This window comes from Ctenopharyngodon idella, chromosome 2 (assembly GCF_019924925.1).
Source record: "Ctenopharyngodon idella isolate HZGC_01 chromosome 2, HZGC01, whole genome shotgun sequence".
Taxonomy (NCBI): Eukaryota; Metazoa; Chordata; class Actinopteri; order Cypriniformes; family Xenocyprididae; genus Ctenopharyngodon; species Ctenopharyngodon idella.
In genome coordinates this window covers 37050267-37062273 of record NC_067221.1, presented here as the reverse complement: position 1 = coordinate 37062273, position 12007 = coordinate 37050267, and the positions used below count along the sequence as shown (strand labels likewise).

Here is a 12007-nt window from a genome sequence, read left to right as displayed (position 1 = left end):
CGCTGGAGCACATGAAGTATCAAAGTAGATCGCTGGAGCACAGGGAGGTATCAAAGTAGATCGCTGGAGCACAGGAAAGTATCAAAGTAGATCGCTGGAGCACATGAAGTATCAAAGTAGATCGCTGGAGCACATGAAGTATCAAAGTAGATCGCTGGAGCACAGGGAGGTATCAAAGTAGATCGCTGGAGCACAGGAAAGTATCAAAGTAGATCGCTGGAGCACATGAAGTATCAAAGTAGATCGCTGGAGCACATGAAGTATCAAAGTAAATCGCTGGAGCACATGAAGTATCAAAGTAGATCGCTGGAGCACATGGAAGTATCAAAGTAGATCGCTGGAGCACATGGAAGTATCAAAGTAGATCGCTGGAGCACAGGGAAGTATCAAAATAGATCGCTGGAGCACATGGAAGTATCAAAGTAGATCGCTGGAGCACATGGAAGTATCAAAGTAGATCGCTGGAGCACAGGAAAGTATCAAAGTAGAATGCTGGAGCACAAGGAAGTATCAAATTAGATCGCTGGAGCACAGGGAAGTATCATAGTAGATCGCTGGAGCACAGGGAAGTATCAAAGTAGATCGCTGGAGCATATGGAAGTATCAAAGTAGATCGCTGGAGCACAGGGAAGTATCAAAGTAGATCGCTGGAGCACAGGAAAGTATCAAAGTAGAATGCTGGAGCACAGGGAGGCATCACAGGACATTGTTGGAGCACAGGGAAGCATCACAGGAGATAGTTGGAGCACAGGGAAGCATCACAGGAGATTGTTGGAGCATAGGGAAGCATCACAGGAGATAGCTGGAGCACAGAGAAGCATCACAGGAGATAGTTGGAGCATAGGGAAGCATCACAGGACATTGTTGGAGCACAGGGAAGCATCACAGGAGACTGTTGGAGCACAGGGAAGCATCACAGGAGATTGTTGGAGCACAGGGAAGCATCACAGGAGATTGTTGGAGCACAGGGAAGCATCACAGGAGATTGTTGGAGCACAGGGAAGCATCACAGGAGATAGCTGGAGCACAGGGAAGCATCACAGGAGATTGTTGGAGCATAGGGAAGCATCACAGGACATTGTTGGAGCACAGGGAAGCATCACAGGAGATAGTTGGAGCACAGGGAAGCATCACAGGAGATAGCTGGAGCACAGGGAAGCATCACAGGAGATAGCTGGAGCATAGGGAAGCATCACAGGAGATAGTTGGAGCACAGGGAAGCATCACAGGAGATAGCTGGAGCATAGGGAAGCATCACAGGAGATAGCTGGAGCATAGGGAAGCATCACAGGAGATAGCTGGAGCACAGGGAAGCATCACAGGAGATAGCTGGAGCATAGGGAAGCATCACAGGAGATAGTTGGAGCATAGGGAAGCATCACAGGAGATTGTTGGAGCACAGGGAAGCATCACAGGAGATAGTTGGAGCACAGGGAAGCATCACAGGAGATAGTTGGAGCACAGGGAAGCATCACAGGAGATAGTTGGAGCACAGGGAAGCATCACAGGAGATGGCTGGAGCACAGGGATAAATACTTTAAATACATTTGGTCTCTCAGCCTGTTATTTATAGTTTAAAGAAAAGACATTTATTGTTGCATTGCAGTTTGAGATATTCACTGTTTTGTACCTTAATTTATTATATTGCAGATGTGTGAAAATAAAACTTAATATTCTGGATATTCTGGTTGTATTTGTACAGCATTTTATTAGTATTGCACTTTGGTAGTAATGTAATTGTACTTTAGTTGTATTCTGTATTGCAGTACTACCGCAGCTGTATTGCATTATTATTTTAGTACTACTTCATCTGTATTGCAATAATACTGCAGTTGTATTGCAGCTTTATTTTAGTAATACTTCAGCTGTACTGTAGATGTATTTTAGTTATATTTTACTAGTACTTTAGATGAACTGCAGTAATACTGCAGTTGTACTCCAGTAAAACTTTATTTTTAAAACATCGATTTTTATAGGCTATACTGCAATTTTGCAGATTTTTCATGTCCAAAAAATTGCATTTTTCTATATGTAACAAAAACTGTAGTATTCTAAAAAACTGCAGTAATCTTTTGTAAGGGCTGCCACATTTGTTTTGCATGTGTTACGTGCAAACAGGAAACTGTCTCACCTCTTCCTTTCAGAGAAATCGAAACCTTAGTGTAGATAAGGCGCTGTGTATTTCTTTCTTCTGTCTCTACAGTGAAATGGCAGAAGCTAAAATTTCAGTGGCTCGGGATCAGTTCAGCTGTTCAGTCTGTCTGGATCTACTGAAGGATCCAGTGACCATCCCCTGTGGACACAGTTACTGTATGAGCTGTATTACAGACTACTGGAATCAAGATGATCAGACAAGAGTTTACAGCTGCCCTCAGTGCAGACAGACCTTCACTCAAAGACCTGCTTTAGGTAAAAATACTATGCTGGCTGAAGTGGTGGAGAAACTGAAGAAGACCAAAGAAGTCCAAACAGCTCGTACTGCTCTCAGTTATGCTGGACCTGGAGATGTGGGGTGTGACTTCTGTACTGGAAGGAAACGCAAAGCTGTGAAGTCCTGTCTGATGTGTCTGGAGTCTTACTGTCAAAATCACTTTAAGTGTCATGAAGAATCTCCTTTAAAGAAACGACATAAAGTGACTGATGCCACTGGACAACTGCAGGAGATGATCTGCCCACAACATGACAGACTGCTGGAGGTTTTTTGTCGCACTGACCAGCGATGTATTTGTTTGATGTGTGTGATGGATGAACACAAAAATCACGATACTGTTCCAGCTGAAGCAGAGAGGACAGAGAAACAGGTGTGAACTGAAAGCACACTTTATAAGCTGATTCTTAGAATCATTATGCCAGTTATTATGCAGTTAATGATGACATTATCACACAATAAGATTAATGTTGATATTAATATTAAGATCGTTGCAATATCCAAAAACCATTCAAACAAACTGATTTTTAAACTCCTCTAGAAAAAGGTTGGAGAGATACAAGGAAAATTCCAGCAGAGAGTCCAAGAGAGACAGAAAGAGCTTCAGGAGCTCAGAGAGGCTGTGGAGACTCACAAGGTAAGATGTTTAATCACTGAGCACAGTGCTGGCCCGCTTTCCCATCCCACTGAAACCCGCAGTGTCTAACATGCTGACCCACGTGAACAGTCTGAATGTCTTTGTCTCCTAACAGCGTTCTGCACAGGCGGCAGTGGAGGTCAGTGAGAGGATCTTTACTGAACTGATCCGCTCTATTGAGAGAAGCCGATCTGAGGTGACACAGATGATCAGAGATCAGGAAAAGGCTGCAGTGAGTCGAGCTGAAGGACTCTTGAAGCGACTGGAGCAGGAGATTGATGATCTGAGCAGGAGAGAAGTTGAGCTAGAGCAGTTTTCACACACAGACAACCACATCCATTTCCTACAGGTAACAGATCTGAATAACAGGACTGTTGTCATTAGCAACATCTCTCCTAATTTTACTGTGAAAACTATTATCTAAGCCACTAAAATAATAATCCATATCTGTCAGATCAATTTGCTTTCCCAGATCTTGTCAGAAGATAATTGTTTTGTCTGGTATTCAAAATCAAAACCAGTTCACGTTTTGTCCGATACCAGTTAACACTATTTATTATTATACCAACACAAAGGCAATAAAGAGTTTCTGTAGATTCACTGCTTCACAACATCACATGCACACAGATGGCTACTCAAATTAGAATGTTAATGTTTTTCATAAACATTTTTTGCTATACTGGTTGAAAGTCTCTTTACAGCCTGATAGCAATCAGTAATTATCGTGGTCTAAATAACTTCTTTGAAAGTCTCAGGGCCTTAAAATGTTCATCCAATCATTGCATTTGGACTGAATGCAGGATGTCATGAGGGAGGGAGATAGGGAGGGCACAGTAACTGGCACCGGCCCTGATCAAACAACAGAATACAAAGAAAAATCACTCACTGCCCTTGACTGAATAACTTTTTAACTTTAATAAGGATTAATCTATGTTTAATTTATAAAATGAATACTATGCGTTATTTTTTCTGTACCTGAAAATTTGGAATCCTACCTATATTTGTTCCTTATAAAGCTTAATCAATTTATAATGATTTTAATCAACACTAACAAACAGTATTACTTATAGCCTAATGCTTAACAGATTAGAGCCTCAGAGCTGCTATTCATCTTTAAAAACGGCTTGACTGAACAACCCGGAAGTGCAGTCGCCTATTTTGTGAATATACATGAGGCGCGATTATCATAGTGAGATAGAGCTGAATAGAGAGGTACAATTAAATTTTTAGTAGTAAGAATGAAATTCTTAATAGTAGGCTAACAATCAGTTTACCTTGACAGGTAAGTTAACTTAAAAGCACACTATGTAAATTTTCGCCTCTATTCAAAACAAAGGCGTAACTTGATGACGCCTTGATTTCACCGAATGATGGGAGGTGTTGTCTTCACGTCTACAGCCAGTGGAAAATAATCGGAATGGGACTCGGGCAGAAATCATGTTCATGGATGAGATTATTAACGTTACTGTAGTATGAAGCAGAGCAGGGCCGAGTGCTGTGTGAGCAGAAACAAGGACGCTAGAGCGATTGCTAGTGAAAGACAAGCGCGACACACATCTTGAGAGCAGTGGAACTTTTATTATACCGCAGTCACCACTTCCGCTTCTTCTGGTCCAGTGTATGTGGAATAACGTAGTGCTGTTTCATCATATTAGATACATTTGTGTGTTGAAAGTTGTTATAGTTCTACTTTGCTTTCACCTTTTGCTTGCACCTTTTATTGAAAGAAGCCTACTTTTACCTGTTCACACATGCCTTCACATTTATACCAGCTGTGTGTGATGCTCGAAAGGGGCGTTTGCAAAGGTTGTTTGACAACATTCTTTATTTTTGTAGTTCTGCTAGGTGACATTAGTAGTGCAGAAACAGCTATACTCCAACTATACTCCAACTTTAATAAAGCACAAATTAGTGGTCAAACGATATGGAGCAGGGTGGCTGATGGCTGATATGATATTACACTGTTTTGAAGATACAGTGCAATTTGAAGATAGTAAATAACAGATGCTGCAATTAAATGTATATTTATTTACTAAATTAGAAATAATATGAAAAAGAATCAATATAAATAACTTTTATATAATCATTTTAATTAAGAAGAACTTTAACAGTATTGCATTATCTATAATGCTTAACAGATCATTAGTGAAGACCAGAAAAGTTAGAAATTAAAAGTTAAAAAATTACTAGTTTATTAGTTAAAAAATCTTTAAAAGTGACCACAAGCGTTCATATACCCCTGGTTGACAACCCTGGTGTTGTTGTATGTGTTAGAAAATTAATACAAATTAATTTGGAAAAGTAAGTGCAATAAATATCTAGGGGAGAACGCTGCTAATGATGTTTTTGTGTTTTGTATCTTTAATATTTCTGTATATTTATTCTCTCTAGAGCTTCCAGTCTCTCTCTGAACATCTGGAATCCACAGATGTATCCAGCGTTACTGTCAGTTCTGTCCTCTCTTATAAAGATGTGAGAAAACCTGTCTCTCAACTGAAAGAAAAACTGGAGAAGTTCTGTAAAGAAGAGATGAAAAAAATATCTGGTCGAGGTAAAGTGACAGTAACAGTTACTTCAGAAATGAGTTACATTATGTAACAAGGGACAAGAAGCTTGAGCATGTTAAAAAAAAATATGAAAGTGCAAGTGCAAGTGAAAGTCCCAGTATTCTAGCACAGTACACAGAGCAAGTTTTTAAAAAATAAATAAATAGAATTTCTCTCTCTCTCTCTCTATATAGGATAGAAATAGAATATTAAATGTTACTATTAATGGGTCAAGTGTTGACGAAAAAGATGAGCCTTTGTCGTTTCTTGAAAATGGCTAAAGACTTAGCTGCTCAGGTTGAGATAGGCAGGTTATTCCACTAGCAGGGAACAGGCCCACGAAAGTGAATTTGTGCCTCTTTAGGATGGCACCACAAGGTTTTTATAACTATTCTAATTACGTATGTGTTTATTTTCTTAGTAAGAAACATCAACATCATTTCCAGTAATGAACCCAAGACTATGGAGGAGTTCCTACAGTGTAAGTCACTATGAAAACACACAGACACACACACACTTGCATATGTTTCACAAGATTCTCAGTAAGCATAATTGTGCTGAGCTAATCAAATTTTCTATTCCATAACCCCAACCAAATGTCTAACAAATAAATATATTCCGCCTTATTTTAGCCTAGACAAAGAAAATGCTGACTATTGTTAGTCTTTTCAAAATTCAAAACACAAGAGACACATATTCAGTGCTGTCTCTCTTGGGGTGTCATACATCTTAATATTTGGAACAATGTTCAATATTTTGCTTATTGAAAGTTCAGAACAATATTAAGTTGAGAAGACCACATAAGGTTATATGGCAAGGTACGAACAAATGAATGAATGAATGAATGAACGAACGAGTGGTTTATGTCCCTGTTACACTTAATTTTCATGGTTAAATAAACATTACATAAAAAAGAGAGAACAAAAACAATTCTATTTGGTATTTTTACACTATGTAATGTTGTATTTATTAAAACCAAGTATGAATTTAATCAAGTTAGTGTTTTTATGCATTTTTACATTTATTCCAAAATAATAACTAAAGGCATGGTTAAACCTGTGCAAATTTAGGGCATTTTTGTGTAAAGTTTTGTAGAAAACACTGAGAAAATTGGAAAATGTGTGAAAACAGGTGAAATGTGTTTATAGTTTTGAGAAATGTGTCGTATTAAGAACTGAATTAATGTTTTGCGAAATTGTGCCAACTGAATCAGTTGTATTAAAAAAACTGTAACAAAGTTCATCAATTGTGCATATATACTGTATATACAGTGTATTTGTGCACATACATGTAGGTGTGAGTGCTATGACAAACTCCTGTGCGCTTAACTGCACACTGAAGAAGCAAAAGACACAAGACAGTATTTTACATTTGTCATATCCGTGTGTAGTTTGCCATGCAAATGCATTTTGTTTGCATGTTTTGAGGTTTTGTGTGTAGAGTTTCGAGAAAAGGAGCCATAGTTTCATAAACTGTGTGCATGCAAATTTAAAAACTGTAATATATGTTTATGTTTAATGCTTTAGCTCCACCTCCTCTGAAAATAAACAGACATTTTAATGCATGTTAATGCATTAAATTATGTTGTTAATGATGAGTTAAATTATTGTGTTTTTTGTCTCCATCAGATTCCCATCAGCTCAGTCTGGATCCAAACACAGTGAATAAACACGTTCATCTGTCTGAGGATAACACAGTGGCTACTTACACTGACACAGTCGAGGCTTATCCTGATCATCCAGACAGATTTGATGTTTGGCCTCAGGTGTTGTGTAGAGAGAGTGTGTGTGGACACTGTTACTGGGAGGTGGAGTCGAGTGAGGGTATGGGAATATCAGTGTCATATAAGAGCATCAGAAGGAAGGGAAAGACTAAAGAATGTATCTTTGGATTTAATGATCAGTCCTGGAGATTGTCCTGCTCTGCTTCCAGTTACTCATTCTCGCACAACAGCAAAACAGTTCAACTCCCTGTAATCTCCAGCTCCTCTAGAATAGGAGTGTATGTGGATCACAGAGCAGGAATTCTGTCCTTCTACAGTGTCTCTGACACAATGACCCTCATCCACAGAGTCCAGACCACATTCACTCAGCCGCTCTATCTTGGGTTTTGGCTTTATAATCAACAGCAAAACTGTGTCATATAAGAGGCTAATAGAAATCCTACAAATATTTTCATATCTCATGCTTGAGCTACATGTTGAATCACTTACAGTAAGAGCTTTGTTTTGGGCTTAAATTCTAGTTGAATGTATGTCACTAAAATAATATATAAGCAAGTGGTGTAAGCATGTGGTGTCAACTTATGTTTCTGCTTGCTGGTGGGTGCCCACCCTCCAGTACACTGCCAATATAATTGTTTCATATATATATATATATATATATATATATATGCACATTTGATTATAGTTTGATAGATGTACATTTGATTTTGTTGTACATTGTTATTGACCCAGCCAGTATAGTGACAATGAAAGCGCTCAAGCTGAATATGAAATCTGAATGAAATATAGTAATATGTAAACAATATGATTTATGCATAAGTCACTGTTTGGCATGGGTTCGGTACAGCAGGGGGGAGACAACTAAACACAAAATTGCTTCTTTTTTTCCTTTTTTTTATTAAACAGTGGTTTACTGAACAAATTGTGTCTCTGTCTTTAAATAAATTTCTGTCATGACAACTCTCGGAGTGTTTGGCATGGTAATGGGTATGACAATGTAGATGTGTTTGGTCTTGGCGGAATAGATCTGCTACACTGCTGCTGCTTTATTGCTGCTGCTGCAGAGCAAGTACGGGACTTCCTACTGCCAATACATACACGACACGCTGCTGTGAGCAAGTAAGACATGCTGCTGCTGTACAATATAACGTACATGAATAACCCGTAGCAGATCTATACAGGTGGAGCTGGGGAAGGGGGAGGGTTTCTGAAGCACGCTGCACTGCTAAGCAAATGCTAACTCATTTATTTAAAGATTGAGCACGCAAGCTCATTGGCTACTGATACAGCAGGAACCAATTATCTGTGTCCTATAGATAATGATGTGATTATGAGCAGGTTGAGTTAAAGGACCTATTAGCCTGCCCATTAGAGTTTCATGCCAGAACTTTGTATGAAATAACTAAAAGTTTCTGAAGGATAAAAAAAAATATCTCTGCTAATGCTGTGAACTATGTAGGGAGCCCTTACTTGAACATTATTATAATATTAAAGGTTAACAACAGAGCCCAAACTATTAGCCTAAATTCAATTGCTATTTATTTTTAGATATAATAAGCAACACTCAAATAACAAATTGTATGCAAAACATGTAAACTGCACATAAGGCAGTTTTTGCATTATAACTTCTAAATCTAATTATAAAATTATGTTTTACTCCAATTCGTTGTTGAAATATAATCATTTATACACAGTGGCTGTCATTTTCATGACAGATGTATTTAAACATACATTAAATAATCAAGACATCACTAACAGGTTAAGTAAAATATAATGAATATATTGACAAGCGTTCTTAGACAGCTGAGGCAGACCAGACTAAAAATGTCACTTTTAAACCTTTTTGTCATCCTAACAACATGCAGAGTGCTGTAATGAAGTGCAGCAGAGCAGTACAAAAATTTCAAATATTGGGGGGGACGATTTGGCCATTTCTAATTATTGGGGGAGACTTGTCCCCCTCAATGTCTATGGTGGTTACTGGCTGGGGGAGGAGGTGGGTTGCAAGCAGCATGTAGTGGAAGCAGCCAAGAAAGCAGAGAGACGGAAGCTGCGTTTAAGTAATGCGCCTTATTTGAGAGTTGCCAATTGAGTCCATATACAGTGGGTATGGAAAGTATTCAGACCCCCTTAAATTTTTCACTCTTTGTTATATTGCAGCCATTTGCTTGTTTCTGCCATAAAGCCCCGACTGGTGGAAAAAAAAAAAGAACTTAAATGATTTTAGCAAATGGCTGCAATATAACAAAGAGTGAAAAATTTAAGGGGGTCTGAATACTTTCCGTACCCACTGTAAATCAGATCAGCTGATATGGGTGGGGTTGGAATTTGCGAATCAGCTGATAGCGGAGCTTGACTACGAGGCCTGCCTGAACTAACGCAGAATGCTTGAGTTTGCAACTGTAAAACAAACATTTTGCAAAAAAACAGTTCTCTAAATTAGAAATTAAAATGCCACACCTGTGTACTAAATACCAAGCCAGTGCTCACATGTGAAAACACTTCATTTTCATTATTCAGTAAAATACACAAATGACAATACAATGTTTTGAGAAAGAAATAAATCCCCCTTGCATTTCTATTTGCTTTTGCATGTTGTGTGTGTTCTGAGAAAGTTTAATGAAAAGGAGCTATTGTATAAATTCAAAAATAGTATAAGCAATTATCAAAAACTTTCATTTTACACATATTTTTGAGTAACTAAACCAGGGGTGGGGAATGTTGATCCTGGAGGGCCATTGTCCTGCAGAGTTTCGCTCCAACTCTAATTAAACACCTGAAGCCAATCAGTCTTTAGGATTACTAAAGTTACAGGCATGTTTTTTTCAGGGTTGGGGCTAAACTCTGCAGGACAATGGCCCTCCAGGATCAGCGTTCCCCACCCCTGAACTAAACTATATACCTTTATAAAGAGGCAAGGAAATGCTTCATGTTTAGCAACAAATGAAGGAGAAAAATATATTTTCATATATTTCATTTTCATTTACTAAATGTATATATAGTTTCATTTTCATATACTAAATGCTACTATGTTAATGTTATATAGGTTAAGGGCATAAAGCTCCTTCTTCCCTCAAACTCAGAGACTTATACAACATGCGCACAAACTGATCAATAGATTTAAATTAAATGATTGTGGGGGGTTTTATCGCTGTTAGATTCCCGTCAGTTCTCTCTGGATCCAAACACCGTGTATAAACGTGCCAAATGCTCATTCTGGCACAATTATAAAGAGACTGAACTCCCTGTAATCTCCAGCTCGTCTACAATAGGAGTGTATGTGGATCACAGAGCAGGAATTCTGTCCTTCTACAGCGTCTCTGACACAATGACCCTCATCCACAGAGTCCAGACCACATTCACTCAACCGCTCTATCCTGGGTTTTGGTTAGATCAGGGCTCGTCAGTGAAACTTTATCATCTTATAAAATAGATCTCTACAAATAATATTGTCATATCATAGCTCTGTCATATCTAGCAGTGAGATAATATGGAGTATTTTATTTGCTAATCAAGTATTTACAGGGGCTATATGTAAACCCTTGTTATTAGCCACACCAGTGGCCCCAATACTCACGGCGAAGATTTGTTTTTGCTTAGTGGTAAAAAGATGTTTGAAATGCCTTTGCAGCGATGTACTGTTAACGAACATCCCGAAAACAGCAGTTAAGAAAGCATTTGATCGTAGCAATGTGGATATGTTTGTACCAAGTCTGAAATTCACCGGCATCATGGTGACAGATGATGAAGTAATTAAAATTACACTGTTATGAGAGTTTAAGTATAACTGAGACTATAGACTATATAGATAAGGCTATGTGAGACTATAGATTAAATTAATCTTTTTTCCTTGCATGACACATTGACATTACAGTAGAATATCTCAGCATTATCCTGAACATTGTATAAGCATTTATTTCACGTGTCATAGAACAGAAGAGAGGCTCTCGGGAGTGCGCGTAAATGTCATATACTTTTATACTTTTAAGTCCTTCACATAAAAATCAGTCTACAGGCTTTCATAGACAATCTAGGAAGTCAGGGAAGGTCTCATTTTTTTAAGTTTTGGGAATAAAAAAGTGATTAATACATGCAAATTCTTACATATATAGCCCCTTAAATTTTTTTAATTTGTAACTCCTGTAAAGGCATGTCACATATTATTAGAACTTATCCCAGGCTTCGTAATCATAATATTCTACTAAAATAAAATCAACTAATATAAAAATGTATGTAATGTAAGAGTAAGACAACAATGACTTTGGGAAATTATTGTTTGCAGTAATCACAAATCATATCAGTACACCGTGTGTTTATGTAAATCCTATTAATATCAAATTCCAGTTTAAATTTGTATTTCAAATTACTGATGATCTTTCTATACCATCTGTATTTACACAATAACTAAATATGAGTGAAAATCTGAGAAAAATATTTTTCACAGTAACAACAAATAATATCAGTTCACTTTATGTAATTACATTTATGTTTTTGTCTCATATTGTTTTTTAATATATTTGGGTTAATCAGATATTGCAGTATCATTCTCTGCTTTTGCTTTATAAATCTGCTTTTTATTACATGCAATATGAAATATTAATTAATGTGAATATCCAAACACTGTTTTTGTCCTCATCGAAGCAAATTAAGTCAGCATTATTAAACAAATAGAG

The 12007-nt window shown here is 37.6% G+C and overlaps 1 protein-coding gene across 1 annotated transcript; it reads left to right on the top strand.

Annotated features, from left to right (window-relative positions):
- Window positions 1-221: 221 nt before the first annotated feature.
- LOC127500669 (tripartite motif-containing protein 16-like protein) lies at window positions 222-8256 on the top strand. Its single transcript, XM_051872012.1, has 6 exons — window positions 222-2801; window positions 2970-3065; window positions 3181-3414; window positions 5457-5616; window positions 6033-6092; window positions 7240-8256. The coding sequence occupies exons 1-6, from the start codon at window positions 2100-2102 to the stop codon at window positions 7755-7757; spliced, it is 1770 nt and encodes a 589-aa protein (XP_051727972.1). The 5' UTR covers window positions 222-2099; the 3' UTR covers window positions 7758-8256.
- The last annotated feature ends 3751 nt before the right edge of the window (window positions 8257-12007 follow it).